This window comes from Sturnus vulgaris, chromosome 5, assembly GCF_052056855.1.
Source record: "Sturnus vulgaris isolate bStuVul1 chromosome 5, bStuVul1.hap1, whole genome shotgun sequence".
NCBI lineage: Eukaryota > Metazoa > Chordata > Aves > Passeriformes > Sturnidae > Sturnus > Sturnus vulgaris.
Genome location: NC_142247.1, coordinates 27,051,701 through 27,067,373, shown reverse-complemented (window position 1 = coordinate 27,067,373; position 15,673 = coordinate 27,051,701). Strand labels below are relative to the sequence as shown.

Below are 15,673 nucleotides of genomic sequence, written 5' to 3'. Positions count from 1 at the left end.
GATAATGGGGTTTGCACCCAGGGCATGCCCCAAGGCACGCTCCTCTGCCGGCAGTGTTACACTGTCACACAGTCCAGCCTGCCTCAAAACTTCTACCTTTATTGCACGAGCGAACAGCAAAATTCCTGAAGTCAGATAGAAAAAAAAAATAAAAAAAAATAAAAAGAAATAAAAAGAAAAAAGAAAAAACTGAAAACTCCCAAGAAACCAGCAATATGCACTGAGACAGGGAGGAACACACCTCCTTGGTCTGCTCTCCAAGAGGGGCCAAGGAAAGGTCACCGTTTAAGAATGATTAACCAGAAAAGTGAAGAAATTATAGTTTCTGAGCAAGATCTTTATGAGTCATAGGGAGTTGAAAGAGTTTTTTCTGAGAAATGAAGTAAATCTCTTGGAGAGAAGCCCAGAAGTACCAGCCCAGTGAAAACAAAACAGAAAAAAGGAACTGAGAGATGGATGGACAAACAGAGCAGGACAAACACATCCAAAGGCCCATGGAGGTGACAAGAAACCTCTCTGCAAGTGCAAGGAGGGCCAGAGTACTGCTGAACTACGCAAGTGGGAGCAAGAGCAGGTCCCAGGGCTGAGGAGGAAGGCAAGCAAGATCCAGCCACTGCCTAGCCCCACAGTTCCCTTCCACCCCACAGACACCCTCATCTGCATCTCTCTGTTGGGATGGGATATGACAAGAGCTTGCTCCTCTCTCACGTTTTTATTTCTCCTTTATGCACTACAGTAAATCACACTAAGATGGCAAGACCACTTCTGGGTTTTAGGAACAGAAGCTGCTCACACATCCAAGGCAACATTCCCCTGCTCAGAACAGACTGGGGCAGCCATAGGCAGCCAAGCACACTGGCTACAGCTAAAGGCCACAGATACAAAAAGAGAAATGAACAAAAACTGACCCCTCACAATGCAAAGCTCTATTTGTGCCAATGCTATTAGTGAATAACAGCCTCTAACCCTCGTACCTGCAGTAAGTCCCAGGACAGACAAGGATACAGCACAGGAGAGGCAAAGGAGACCCACGGGGCCAGACGAGCTCCAGGGGATGCAAGGAGGGGAGAAGAGAGCCACAGCAGGGGATTCTCCAAAAGCCACCCCAAAGTCTCCTGCTGGTCACACAGCTGGTGTAGTGGCTGCTGGGGAGAGCCTTGGCACAAAGGCATTGCCTGCTCCAAAACATCTGGCTCTCAAGTGCTCAGGCAACGTGGAGCATCTTTTTTCTTCATGGGTGTACACAAGTGACCGGGCAGGTAGGGGTAGGTAAGAGCAATATACATTCCAGGAGGCAAGTGCTGCTACAGCCCCTCCACCTATAAAACATCAGAGCTTGAGATGACAGGCAGAGAGATGCCAAGCAGAGAAAAGGAAAAACAGATTTCTCTGCAGTTCCCATAGTGGCAAAGCCAGCAGAATTGCTGCTATGAAACCTTGTTGAGTCCCATGGCTCACATCCCACTCCACTGCCACTGACAGAAAATCAGCCCTGGGCTCTGGCAGGAAGATAGGGTACAGGAGGGTCTGCAGCTTAAGAGTGTCAGCAGTGAGCTGAGCATGGATTTTGGCAGGTAGAGGAGGAGTCCTGATGTGCAGCTCCAGCACCTGGGGAGATGTTAACAGCCAGTCTCTGCACTGGGGGCTGTAAAGGATGGGTCCTAAGGGTTTGCTGTTTCTCACTCCCTTTCCCATCCGTTTTCTTTCTCCGCGGGGCTCTGGAGGCGAGTGGCCAGAGCAGGGCTGGCAGTGTTAGGACAAGGGACACAGGGCTTGTGCCGACGCGGAGGAGAGGCAAGTCCCGGGGGATAGCGGCTGCTAGCTTTGCTGCTCAGGGCTTAATGCACTAAGAGCCCAGCTGATTCCTGCTCAGACGCGAAGGGAAACCTCAGGCACTCGGGGCGGCCAGGCACCCAATGGTGCCGTGTTTCCCCGAACCATGACGGGACAAAGGTTCGGGAAATGCATCGTCCTTTGCCTGTTGCCCTGGAGCTGCCTGAGCTTTGCCTGGAGTGATGCTGCTGGGCCCAGGACCGCCTCACTCGGTGCAGGACATGTCAGAAAGGAGCTGCCCACAGACGCCGCCAACGGGACCGATGTGCGGAGCAACATGTCAGGTACTTAAATGAGCGATGGATCTCCTGCCTGTGCCTCTGCCCGGGGCCCCTCGCTGCAGGCACTCAGGGGAAGGGCGCAGGGATGTGCTGATGAAGGCACGATGGTGCTTCTCTTTTCGGACACAGCGGCACTCCCAGGGCTTTGTGTGGTGGCCACAGCAGCTTCTGTGACAGGGGAGAGATGTGTCGCATCAGGAGGCACAGGGAGGAAATTTGTCAGTTGATATTTTCCTTTGAGAGCGAAGTCCTCCTCCATGTTAATATCTATGCATATCATGATGGACCAGCTGTCTACTCAGGGTATGGGTGCACTGAACACATCCCTATCCCTAGAGGCTGAGCTAGGACCCTTGGGAAGAAATGGAGATCAAAAAAAATTTAAAAATCAACACATAAATAATCTCGAACTGCTGAGGGTGATTATTTTTCTTTAATCCACTTTGCAGGGCAAAGCACATGCCATTCCCCAGTGAGTGAGACACGGGCTCAGGGCTGGTGTGGGGTGACCACCCACCTGGGGCTGGCAGCAGCTCAGAGAGCCCATGTCACACTCCAAATCATGGTGACTATTGGCAAAGGTCGTAACAACCAGTGCTGGACAATGTAATCATACAAGAGATCCAGCCCAGGCATTCAGCAGCTTCCCTGGCACCTGAATCACCTCATATAGACATGTGCACTACCTGTTAACAGCACTGCTGAAGTTAGACACTCAACCTGATTGGTTTCTCATCAGCCCTACTGGACTAGAAGTCTACACCATCTCAGTAAAAGCAGAGGGAAACCAGACCTCTCTCTCACATTAGCTTTACTATTCCACTTGGAATTCCCAACAAAAGTTCCCCTTGGGCTAGATCGAGCACATTTCTGCCTGCAGGTTTTATGCTTGGTTAAATTAGAGTTGATCAGAGTATTTTCCTTTAATTTAGGATATTGATACCCATGATACCTGTTACCATATTTTCTTAGTCTTGTGGTAGAATATCTTGGGGGCATTGGCAAACATATGGTCAGACTGCCATTCTTTTTGGAGCCTACCTAACTTTTGGCTCTCCCTAGTTATTACTGCAATGCAGAAGAGATGGTCTAAGCAGGATAACTAAATTGCACTGAATAGCTGTGAGTTACAAACTAGTTAAAAAATTAAAGGCTGGGATGAAAAAAAAGCCTCTCTGTAGCAGAGAGTACTATTTCTTTGTACTGTGTTATTAAAAAACATTCTCTTCCTTTCTCTCCTAAAAATTGCTCTTTGCAGTCTCCCCAGCCTGCACCTTTCCAGTCTCACTTCTGCTGTTCAGTAGCTGCCCACACTGGAGAGTCTGCAACTGAAAAACTTGTTTTCTAGATAAAGCTGCTAGACTTTCTAATGTATTTCCTTTGGACTATGCAAAAACACACACACGCACAAAACCCAAAAACAAACAAACAAACAAAAAAACAACACAGAAAAAAAGAATCAAAAAAGCCCTAAAACAACAAAAAATCCCAGAGACTTGCAGGTCCTGCAGGAATGACAGAGGGGCCTGGCAGCTCTTTCAACAGCATCACTAGGGGGGCCTTTGTCACCACCTACACTCAACATGTCCCCTTCTCCCCCAGTGCCATGCACAGCTCTCCCCCCGCCACGCTACGGCTACTACTACGTGGACAGAGGCTCAGGCGTCTCCTTGGGCTCGGTGCTGGTGTACTGGTGCCAGGAGGGATACCAGCTGGTGGGCAGCGAGAGGCTCGCCTGCCTCCGCCAGGACAGCGCTTCATCCTGGAGCCACCCGCCACCCCAGTGCCAGGGTAAGGAGCGCTCGGGCAGGACCAGCCCCTGCCCCACGCCCAGGGGCTCCGGGGCAGCAGCTGCAGCCACCGGCCCTCACAGGGGACTTCCTCACTCTGAACAGGCCAGCAGGACACGGGGTGACCCAGCAGCCCTGAATGGGGACGAGGAAGGTCCGGCTTGACCCAGTCAGTTGTGGGCAGCACGGCTGAAATGCCTGCTCCAGCAGCAATGCTGCAACAGCGTTTCAGCAGCTGCAGAAGGCAGGGGGGTGCCAGGGGGTGAATGCGCCTGGGAACAGCCCAGCGGATAATCAGACCTTCCCTCATTCCCGGCAACTGCTGCTCAAGTCATCAGGTTGGGTTAAAAGCTGGTACCAGCTGAGAGCCGGCTCCTGTTCCAGGCACAGGGAGTTCACAGGGAGGGCACTGCCAAAATCTTGCACAACAGGAAGAAAATTGAATTTCACAGTAACCCAGCATATGCTGAGCACGAGCCAGTTGCAAGTGGTCCTCCATAACACTTTTTTCCTTTTAACTTTTTTCCACTTTTTAGTTGTTTTCTTTCACCCTTTAACATTTTTTTCCTTTTAAACTTTTCTCCCTTTTAACTTTATTACATTTTACCTTTTTTCGATTTTTCCTGTTCAATCTTTTTCCTTTCTATTTTTTAGGGCTTAAATTCTACTACTCTTATGCTTTATGCAAGACACATCAAATGCTTTATATTTTCCGCCCCGTGTGAATATTTAATATGAATTATCTGAAGAAAATATGACGTGTTAATATGGGGTTTTTTTCCATTAACTTTCTGGTGCATTGAGCCGGCGTGGCATCACCCACGCTCGCCATTAGCTTTTATAATGGCTATTAATAAATATTGTCTGGAACAATACTTTGGGGGGTTAGCTGCAAGGGGACGGGAGTACGGGGGGGTCCCTTTGGCCGGCCCCGCTCACCGCCGCCGCCCTTGCCCGCAGCCGCCCCGCAGCCCTCGGGCCCCGGGTCCCGCATGGCGGTGGCCGCCGCGCTGCTGAGCGGAGCCGTCATCCTGGCACTGTCCGTCTCCTTCGCCGTGTGCTGCTGGCGGGACAGGGCGAGGAAGAGCCGCGGAGGGTGAGTACGGAGGTGGTGCGGGAGCGGAGGGTGGTTTGGCAGGAGTGAGGAGCGGCTGCGGGAGCAGGAGTGTCGCTGCTGCCATCTGCTGAGACACGCGGGACACTTGTGACCCACCTGTGCCCTTCCACAGCCCTCCTGCTCACACATCCAGAACTATCAAGTATAAAAAAAACTTAAACCACTGCTCCAAAGCCAAGGCATGCTTGACTGTGGAAGGGGTTTCCATCACTGGGGATGCTGCTGCTGATTGCAGAGGGGGCTCCTGTTACATGCCTGAGGAATGGGATGCCATACAGAGGGACCCGGACAAGCTCAAGAAGTGAGACCATGGAAACCTCATGAGGTTTAACAAGACCAAGTGCAAGGTGCAGCACCTGGGTTGGGACAAGCCCGGGTATCAACACAGGCTGGGGGATGCACAGATGGAGAGCAGCTCTGCTGAGGACTTGGGGATACTGGTGGATGAGGGGCTGGACAAAACCCAGCGGTGTGCACTCACAGCCCAGAAAGCCAACTGTATCCTGGGCTGTATCCAGAGCAGCGTGGGCAGCAGGGCCAGGGAGGGAATTCTGCAGTTCTGCTCTGGTGAGACCCCACCTGCAGTGCTGGATCCAGCTCTGGGGTCCCCAGCACAGGAAGGACAAGGACCTGTTTGAGTAAGGCCCAGAGGAGGCCACGAGGGCTGGAGCACTTCTATGAGAAAGGCTGTCAGAGCTGGCATTCAGGCTGCAGAGAAGGCTCCAGGGAGATCTCATAGCAGCCTTCCAGTACTTGATGGGACCCTACAAGAAAGAGGGGTACAAGCTTTTTAACAGGGTCTGTTACGATAGGATGAGGGGCAATTACTTTAAACTGAAAGAGCTTTGGTTAAGGTTGAATATAAGGAAGATGGGTTTTATTATGAGGGTGGTAAGCAAATTGCCCAGAGAAGCTACAGATACCCTATCCCTGAAAATATTCAAGGTCAGATTGGATGGAGCTCTGAGCAACCTGATCTAGATGAAGGTGTCCCTGCTCATTGCAATGGGGTCACTTTGAAGGTCACGTCCAACCCAAATTATTCTATGATTCTGTTCGCTTGGTGATTTACGAAAAGCTCCCCATTATCAGAGGAAGAAGGGAATAGACAATACATGGAGGATGGTTGATAGGAATATCACATTTCTGAGGCTAAGTTCAGTGCAACTGTCTGCACACAGCCCAGGGTGGGGGAGGGAAAGGAGGAGCATTCTTCTCTGGAAAGAACCAGGAGAAAAGTCATGGTGGGAAGCAGGACTGGACAAGCAGAAGTAGCAGGACCACAGTCGCAGAGCATCATCTCTGCAGCAGCACTGCCCAGTGTTCCTGGCCTACACTACAGTCCAGCAGGGCCCCTTTTGTATCCTGGGCAAAGGATTACAGTAACAGAGACCATGCAGCCTTGGAATGCACCTTTCACCAAGAGCCTAACTCATCATCAGAAGGGCACAAGGACAAGGAGAAAAAAGCAAACAACCCTGCAAGCAAGAGAGGGCATCTCAGTCTTTCAACAGGCACCAACCATTCCTCTCCCCATGGGCCTGCTCTTCCCTAGGTGGTGCAACCCTTTTCTGCAGGGCTGAAACAGCATCAGTCCTTTCCTCTGGGAACAGAGGAGGGGGTAAAAATCATTGGGTGACAGCATTGCCTTAGGATACAAACAGGCCAGGTCTTTCCAGGGGTGTGAGTAAATAAAAGCCAAACCACAAAGCAAGCACCTATATGGGCATCTCTCTCACCATTCTGCAGGCAGCAGCAGCATAGAAGGAAAGTCAGAGGACGGAAGCGTGACCCCTGCACCCCCGAGAGGGGCAGGAATGCTTTTGGAAGACTCAAACACTACCACCGGCGCGATTATCACCTTTCAGCCGTCTCCAGCTCCGTGTTCCCAGGGGCATTCGCAGGCTGCAGTAACCTGGCTTTCCAAAGGTACCGCTCACACCTCCCGCTGCTGCTGCTTCACCCTCCCAAGGTCCTGGCACAGGGACCAGAGCTGCTCCCACACTGCCAGGAGCAGCAGTAAAAAGCTCACATCGCTGGGGCAGTCAATCCCCTGCTCCACCTTCTTAGCTCCCCACCCAGTACCTACCTGCAGTGAAACCCTTGCACCAGCTCTTTTCCAAGGGGGAGGGAAGCCAGAGGCCCAGGGCTCCCTTCTGCCCTGCCTCAGCATCACCGGGGTGGGCTGCAGCCCCCTTACCGTGCCCTGTCCCTCTTGCCTTTCCCAGCAGCCCTGCCCAGCAGCCAAAGCTGTCCTTGGAAAGATGGTGCTCCCAGGCCCAGGCACTGCCCCAGCCGCTGCTGCCACCCAGCCCGGCCCTGGCCAGCAGCCAGCCTGGCCCTGGCCACCTGCCTGGTCACAGTCACCTGCCCCACATCGCCCTGCTGCCACCCCACCTCCACAACGACCTGCTGCCCCTCTACCACAGAGGCCTGGAGGAACACAAGGTCTTCAGCAAGTTTGGAAAGCCTTTGGTTTGAGAATTTAAACTGCCATTCCACTTTCATTCCTTTCTTTTCTTTTAACACTATCAACTCCTTGAGCTCAGGAAAGAATTTCAGAAGAGCACTTGGGTTTACACGTGGAGAAAATCCGACACTTCATGCTGAAAGACATTTTTTTATATAACCTTTTTATTTCACTCCCCTGTCCGGCAGTCCACATTTCAAACAGAAGTTTCTGGGTTATAAACTTCTTAATTGATCATTTTTGCATAAAGCAATAAGCCAAGTCTGAGCAGCCTCAGCTTAACCCAAAGTCTACGTGTAGACTTCTAGGTTTTGAACATGAGTCTGATTATCTGTTTAGGGATCTTTTTAAGGCTGAAAGTGAAAACAGACAGTTACCAGGAACAAAGAATGAGATTAGATATTTGGAAGCATTTACAATTAATTGCACTTGAATATAGATGGAGACTTAAAGGTTTTTTTGTTGGCATTCAGAACTTACCATATCCTCCCACTTCTATACGGACAATCTTAGACTTGGAAGATGTATTAACAAGAGTGCAAAGCTAGCCAGCCAAGGGGAAAACATGACTTTATCTTTAATACAAAGAGCCTAGCACATCTGAAAACAAACAGAACAACATCCCCCTCCAAAAGGAAAAAAAAAAAAAGAGAAAAAAGGAAAGAAAAGAAGCTCCAACCCAAAGCCCAACAAACCTCTTGGGGGTTTTTCATCCCTTCTCTCCATCATAGAAATTCAAATCACATGTATCAGGACCCATAGCAGGACTCAGCTAACTTAAGTGCCATTGTGTTCAGAAAGCAGTGATTCCATATTTCTGTCCAACATTTCCTGGGTGGCAGTCCAGGGGAATGTTCCAGGCAGCATATGCAGAGCCTGGCCAGGCAACTTCAGCACAGCACAGCCCCTGTCTGCACCCCAGGACAGAACTAAGCCCAGATGCCTGAGGCACTCTGGGCACATGGGGCTCGTGGAGTAATGTGGCATCAGGTCTGCACAGAGATGCTCTTGGTATCGTGGGAGGTGCTGTGGTGGTAGAGGAGGGGCTGGCAGCCCCAAGACCTGCTCATGCATGGGGCTGGGAATAAGAATGAGCACCCCCAGCATGCCCTGTTTGCTCGAGGATCCAAACTGCGACACTCGAACAATATTGCTGCAAAGGCTGGGAATTTTAGTATGCCGACTTCATTTCTGTCAACATTTGCATCACATTTCAAGGAAAGAAGCCTTAAAAAGATGCAAGGTAGCACTTCCTTGTGATAAGACAAGGTTTGATAGTAGATGTTGATACCACTGCCACTTTTCCCTGGAATGAGGGCTAGGGACACTGTTTTTTCTATTTCTAATAATAATAAAGTAATCTATCCCAATTTCACCTCTTATGTAATTTTTTTTTTCACATGACCAAGCTATGGGAAGTCTGGAAGCAGGTGGTAAAACTTTTACAGATCCCTGGAAAATGATGATGTTGACAGTGGCCATTTACCAGCAACTGCACAAGAAGGAAGAAAAATCTTTCATTCTCTTAAGGCAACTGACACCTTAGAAAGGACAGGGAAAATAAGTCCTGCTCTGAGCTTCCCTTCAGCTCACATCCTAACCTTATCTCCTCCTCCCTCTTTTTCCAGCCAAGTCTAATGCACAGGGAGGGGAATAATCCTGCTTCAAGGTAAGCTGTTCAAAAGAAAAATTGAATAGGATGGGAATGAGATTTTTCCTATCCATTTCTTTCTCTGTTCCTCTCCTTTGTTATGTTTTAATGAATCAAAAAAAGTCACTACAATCTCTCTCCAAAGATATTTTTGTTCAAAAAAAATGCATTTAGGACTCAGTTTGTTCTTCTTTGGATCTGAGTGAGGCTTTAAAGCCAAAAGTGTGATATTTTGCTACATAATATTAGAGATTGACACCTGCTTTCACTACAAACTGAAACGATGCACATTTCAGATATAAACATCTTTTACCAAACATGTCCAGAAAGTTGCTGATTTTGAAGTGTCATGACAAAAAGTGAGCATTTTCAATAAAAAACTGACATGGGTAGTTTTTTGTACAGAGAAAACTGTCAACTTGAAACAATCATTTTATACAATTGGTATTTTAAAAATTATTTACTTGACAAAATTGAGAAGTTTGCTTGGAGTAACATTTCCCTGAGGCTTTTTTGTTTTGTTTTTGTTTTACTGCATGCATGCAAAGCTCAGCTTCTTAACAGAACTATTTGGTCCCAAAACATTTTCTCCAGCAAGCAAGAGCACACAGCCAGGTCTTCCTCAAAAGCCATCTCCAGTAGCAGGAGAACCAAGAGAAGAAATATGGGTTAAGGGCAGGAAAGTCAGCTCTATTACAAGTTTCACTATCTACCCTTTAGTCTTTGCCTCAGTTCCTTGGACCAGCACAGCAAAGAGCTGAGTTAAAGTGTGAAGAGCCACACTCAGCTTCAACTCAGGAAGGCACCATCAGTGAGGCAACAGGAAGCACAGTTTGCATTTATTTACCAAATGAGGAGGGAGGAAGAAGGCAACTATATAGTAGCTTTAAGTAATTTGTAAACTGGAGAAGAAAACCTCTTAGACCATAATCCCATGCATTTTTGCCATGTTACTGAGAGGTTCTTGTTGGAGTCAGTATCCACTGAAACACATATATCACCTTTTTTTTTTTTTAATTTAAATTATATACATTCAATATCCTGCAGAGAGGTGCACCTTGGAACCAAAGGAAACCACCTGAAGAGAGATGGAGATAGCTGCAAGGCCAGTCATTGCCCATTCTGTCCCAGGCAAACTTGACAAGCAGAAACTTTCTGCTGAGTGTCTGAGCAAAGTACCCTCAGTTGGTTCTTTTTTTAAACAGGATTTTAGCTACAGACTTCACACTGTAAACTTCAGCCTGCATGCTTATCTCAAAAGAACTAAACAAGCTCTGGTCACAACTTTAAATTCTCCAGTGAAGGTTAGTGTTCCAGCCTCCTGTGACTGTTTAGCACTGGCAAAAGAGGTCTCGGACTCTCTGGAGATCTGACCGAGGTTAATGCTGGGACCTCTAACATCCAAATGCTAAAACCAAAAAAGATACTCATTGTGAGCTTGAAAAGAATGGCCACTTTCTGGCAGTAAAAGCTTTCTAGAGTAATATTTTAAGTGCTGATAGGAAGAAGAAAGAGCTGAGCAATTCTCATTCTCTCAATCTTAAACACACACATTATTTATCAATTTTTTAAGTCTGAGGACTGGGAAAAAGAACTAGCAATCTAGCAAGATTTCACAGAAGACAACAGTAACTATGTGATGCCTGTATCCCACTGAAAGACTCATCTGTGTTGCAGGAGGTGGAACCTCCTGACCATCAGATGTCAGGCAGATCACTCTCCCACAGATTTTAAATTTAAAAGGACTTTTCTGTACTGTTTTCCCCTGTAGTGACACCACCTCTGATCAAATGACTTCCATACCTAAGTCACTGCATCAGACCACTCTAGACCAGTACTTTTCATCAGCAAAGCCAGTAACAAATCTGCAGCTGCCAGGTCACCCAACCCACCTCAAACCTTCACAATGCAGCAATTCAGAGTCCCACAAGTCACTCTAGCTCCCTGAACTTGTATGGCAACAACTTCATATGGCCATTTCCAACTCGAGCCTTCAATCTGGAACAGAAACATAACATTTGTCTAGGGCAAAGGCCAGAAAATAGGGAAGATGAACATCTCACTCATTTACAGTACCCTTGCATTCTGAGGCTATGTCTTTTCTGACACTGCAACCCAAAGCTATGATAATATTTGACCTTTTTACTTTTTAAAAGCTTTGTTTAAGATCTCAGTTATTACTCAAGAACTCAAGAGCTCCTTCCTATTATTGCCTGGAATCCAAAGACAAAAAACTTTCCAAACAATATTAAGAGTGGTAAGATAAAAAGCAATTCTTTAATGAAAGCTTTTGGGTGCCCAGATATGGTTGTATACACACCCGTGATAAAGGATTTCTACAATTTTTATAAGGTTAATTACTTTGTATATGTAGTGGGTACATCCAAAAGGAGATCAGTTGCCCCAGTAACCCACCCTTAGGTCAGTCCCTTGGAGATGGTTCAGGGGCTTCTTTGCCCTATTTCTTGTTATGTCTCAAGTTCTGGTGGAAAACAAGATGTCCTTGTCAGATATTCTCTTTTTAAGAGTAAGACCAAACAGAATTTCAAGAATGTGTTAGAAAGGTTTAGCTTATTATGTGAGAAACACAGAAAATGTACTAGAAACCATACAACTGTTTCCTAAAAATCTACAAATATATGGAATAGCAAAGAATCTTCAGGAATTTAGGAAATTATCAGTTGAACATCCCAAAGAAGGAAAAAAGATGCTGAGATTTCAGCAAAGAGGAAGGAGCACAAGCTCTTAAAGTTCCTACATCTTCATTCAGCTCAAAGAGATGACCATACACCAGTGAAGTGGAAAGCACATCCACTGCTGGCCATGCAGCCACACACTGCTGGAGATGGAAAGCAACAAGCACTCAAAGCACAGATTCATGCCAAACACCACTTTGCAGTACGTGCTCTGGCCACACTGAAAACTCACATCACCAACAGCTGGACTGGAGGAGAGGTCACCCCCCTCAAGAAGTTACAAATACCTACAAGCCCTTCAAGCAGGGCTGGTGACAGCCCCAGCCCCCAACGCTTCAAGCACTCTGCCTGCCACCTCTTAGTTTCTTGACACACCTCAGTTCTGAGCAGTGAGTTTTTATTTCCCCAGAAGGAATTAGTCCCAGGCAATACAAATCCTATCTTACACTGCATTTATGTGTGCTAAAGACCAACACCCGTGCCAAGCTCCTTTGCAACTAAGGCAACTTCCACACGTTCTGAGGAGAGGGATGAACAATAAGTACCCAGGCATCACAAGCTTTCTGAGTGTATTTTTCTAAATTCCCTTGCAAAGATAAGGATGGAAACTAATGCATGACCCTTTCTCTCCCACCAGAAGAAAAAAAGCCAGAAATCTCCATAGCAGAATGACCAGCTCTACCAAACTATAAAAAATTCCAAACTAAAACAGAACAAAAAAACCCAAAACCAAAAAACAACAACAACAAAAAAACCACAAAGCAAAAACCATCCCCCGTTTTCACTAAAATCCAACATCTTCAATGTTTATGATTAAATGAGCATCTCAGGGAAAAAAAAAACCAACAACTTATTGGACCACAGAGTCTGTGATAGAGGAGAAGAAAAACGAAAGCCGAGTTCAGGAAATCGCAAATGGGAATGAGGAAGGTCCAGCTTGACCCAGTCAGTTGTGGGCAGCACGGCTGAAATGCCTGCTCCAGCAGCAATGCTGCAACAGCGTTTCAGCAGCTGCAGAAGGCAGGGGGGTGCCAGGGGGTGAATGCGCCTGGGAACAGCCCAGCAGATAATCAGACCTTCCCTCATTCCCGGCAACTGCTGCTCAAGTCATCAGGTTGGGTTAAAAGCTGGTACCAGCTGAGAGCCGGCTCCTGTTCCAGGCACAGGGAGGGCACTGCCAAAAGCTTGAACAACAGGAGGAAAACTGAAGTTCACAGTAACAAGCCAGTTGCAAGTTAATACTCGTTAATACTTTTTAGCATATTTTTTTTCCTTTTTAGCTATTTTTTTTCTATTTTAAGTGTGATTAAAACAGTTCTCTGAAGACACTGCATTTACAATGCCACATACCTGCTGACACTTGATTTCCAACGAGGCAATGAAAGTTATTAAAGGAAAAAGAATTCATGCAATGGCTCTTCACCTCAGCCAGAAGGTAACATTTTATTCCTTGCTTTAATCTAGAAAAACATCATTCTCTTGTTCAATATTAAAAAGATGGGAGGAAAAAAAAAAAGGCCATAGGGCTTTTAGGAAACTCTTACTATCAATGCAGCACTGCTCACCCTCAAATTACTACACCTGAATTGTAAATTTGTTGAAAATGCCATACAGCTTCTTACACCAACACATTCATGGCCAAGAATTCCCTTCCTTCCACACACAATCATAAACATTTTGGAAGAGGAGTCTGGGCCATCCTTTATCTTCAGCAGACATTATCTACCAAATGTGCTGCTAGTCCTGGGTCACCAGCCTTTCAGTCAAGCACTGTTCTTTGCTTAATGCATGAAAGAGCTGCAAGTATCCATACAATATAGGAAACAACAGACCATGAACTAAGACAATCACAGAGATGTTCTCTTTCCAATAACTGCTCCTGTACAGAATTTCTTGTCATAGCAAAACTCCATCAATTAAAGGAAAAAAAAAAAAAAAGCACAACCAAAACTACACCAAAAACAAACCCCCCAAACCCCAAATAAAACAAAAACAAAACATCACTTTTCTCCCCCCACCAGTAAACCCAAAACTTCAGGAGAAAAAAAAAAAAACAAGTGAGCTCCACACAGTTGAACAGAGTGCAACACCAGGTTGGTTCCCAGCTGAGGGGATGCAGAATCCACATCAGATTGTACACAAAACTAAGCTAAATGTGGCAAAAGCTGCACCCAACACACATCAGTCTGATCACTGATACACGATACTGTTGTAATGCCAATGTTAGTCACCAAGAAGTCTGCATTGGGAAAGCAGCACCATAAGGAGAAAATGTCATTGTAGTTGCAAATCTTGTTCTGAAGGCTAAGGGTCTTTTTGGTAGGCCAACCACACAAGCTGCTGCATGGCAGCAGGGAGTGTGTGTCTCCAAGGCAGCTAAAGCCTGGCTTCCAGTGGCAGCAGACCACGGGCACAGGGTTGCCACAGCACCACTTAATCTGCAAAGGGACAAGTGAAAAACTGAAGGAGGCAGCAGCTTTGGGAATTGCTGTGGTACGTAAGAAAGCAGTTGGAACTGCTTTGGGAGCCTTTTTAATATTCAGAGTCAGGAAGGGCACCCTTCTAAAACAAAATGTTAAAGTTGGAAAAATATCTAGCAACTGTGGAAGGAGACACAAAGAAACCCAAATCAAAGATCATTTACATCTTCAGCAGCACCTCCAGCAGACAGCTCCTGCTGGGCTGCACCCCCAGTTCAGGGACACCAGTAGGCACTGCCACAGATGAGGCCATTCCAGCCCACAGCACTTCTGCTTCCACCATCAGCAGTTACAGGAGATGACTGGGTGACAAAAACATCGCTTGCTTTTTGGGGAGCACTGGCATCAAAGGGAGTGCACCTGGTCCCCCAAGTAACCCAGGGCACGTGGGTCTGTAGCAATGCTGCCAGTTCAGAAACAGCACATGCAGGCCCATAATACAGAGTAATAAATACGGCACTAAAATGGCAATGAAGGTGAGAGAAGAGCAAAGGCACATAGTCACCAAGTGATGTTTTGCATAACAGAGTATTTAGAAACACTTTGTACAGATTCAAGACTTGGCTCCTTTGTACAGTGACTGACTCAGGATTTGTTCCCACTTCCTGAAAGGCAAGTTCCTCACCCCCCACTCCCCCTATCCCCATTTAGGCGTTTACAGTTCATCAGCAGAAATTCTCTTCCTTCATTTCTTGCTGCCAGCAGCAAACATTTTCAGAAGGCTGCCAGTCTGAACTATACAGCTCTTACTAGGTTACAAATCCTTCTGCACAGGCATCATTAGAATTTCAGGCTCTCTGCCACCTTTGTAAGCTACATCAATTAGCAGCCCAACCACAAGGCGGCAGGTTTTAAATATGTCTGCTTGCAAGTATAAAAGCTTCCTGGAGGCCTTCTGTTCATTAAGAGCTCTTCATCCCCTGTTGTGCAGTGACAGTATTTTACACCTTTATGGAAGGCTGCTGACAAACACAGGAAGTCATAACAAATTCTCTGCCATATCTTCAGGCATATTATTGCATGCTATCTGCCCTCAGTGCCACGGCATTTAATTCAGAAAATATAAACAAGATTTTCATGCTTCACATTTAAAAGGATACCACCAATAACAGAGACTGACCGCCTCTAGCTATTGTCATGAGTAAAGACAACAGGATCCCTTTAAAAGATTTAAGTGTTATGCTTTTTCCACCCTTCAATAGAGAAGTTACTATACAAGACAGTATTTCCAATGATAAAGTAGTTCTGGTTTAGATGAATAAGAAGAAAACCCCAAACATGCAACGGCATACACTTTTTACCAGATGAAGTAATTAAAAATCTAAGGTTAAAAAAATCAAAAAGCAAACATGAAG

The 15,673-nt window shown here is 46.6% G+C and overlaps 1 protein-coding gene across 1 annotated transcript; it reads left to right on the top strand.

The window, feature by feature from the left end:
• The first annotated feature begins 1,558 nt into the window (after window positions 1-1,558).
• LOC148223601 (uncharacterized) lies at window positions 1,559-8,811 on the top strand. Its single transcript, XM_088166105.1, has 4 exons — window positions 1,559-2,117; window positions 4,865-5,000; window positions 6,771-6,950; window positions 7,250-8,811. The coding sequence occupies exons 1-4, from the start codon at window positions 1,940-1,942 to the stop codon at window positions 7,500-7,502; spliced, it is 747 nt and encodes a 248-aa protein (XP_088022231.1). The 5' UTR covers window positions 1,559-1,939; the 3' UTR covers window positions 7,503-8,811.
• Window positions 8,812-15,673: the final 6,862 nt, after the last annotated feature.

Bases quoted from the DNA above. Each gene is read 5' to 3' on its own strand.
- LOC148223601 (XM_088166105.1), top strand. From the start codon at position 1,940: ATGACGGGACAAAGGTTCGGGAAATGCATCGTCCTTTGCCTGTTGCCC. The intron at 2,118-4,864 runs GTACTTAAATGA...CCTTGCCCGCAG, and splicing joins TGTGCGGAGCAACATGTCAG to CCGCCCCGCAGCCCTCGGGC. The intron at 5,001-6,770 runs GTGAGTACGGAG...ACCATTCTGCAG, and splicing joins GCGAGGAAGAGCCGCGGAGG to GCAGCAGCAGCATAGAAGGA.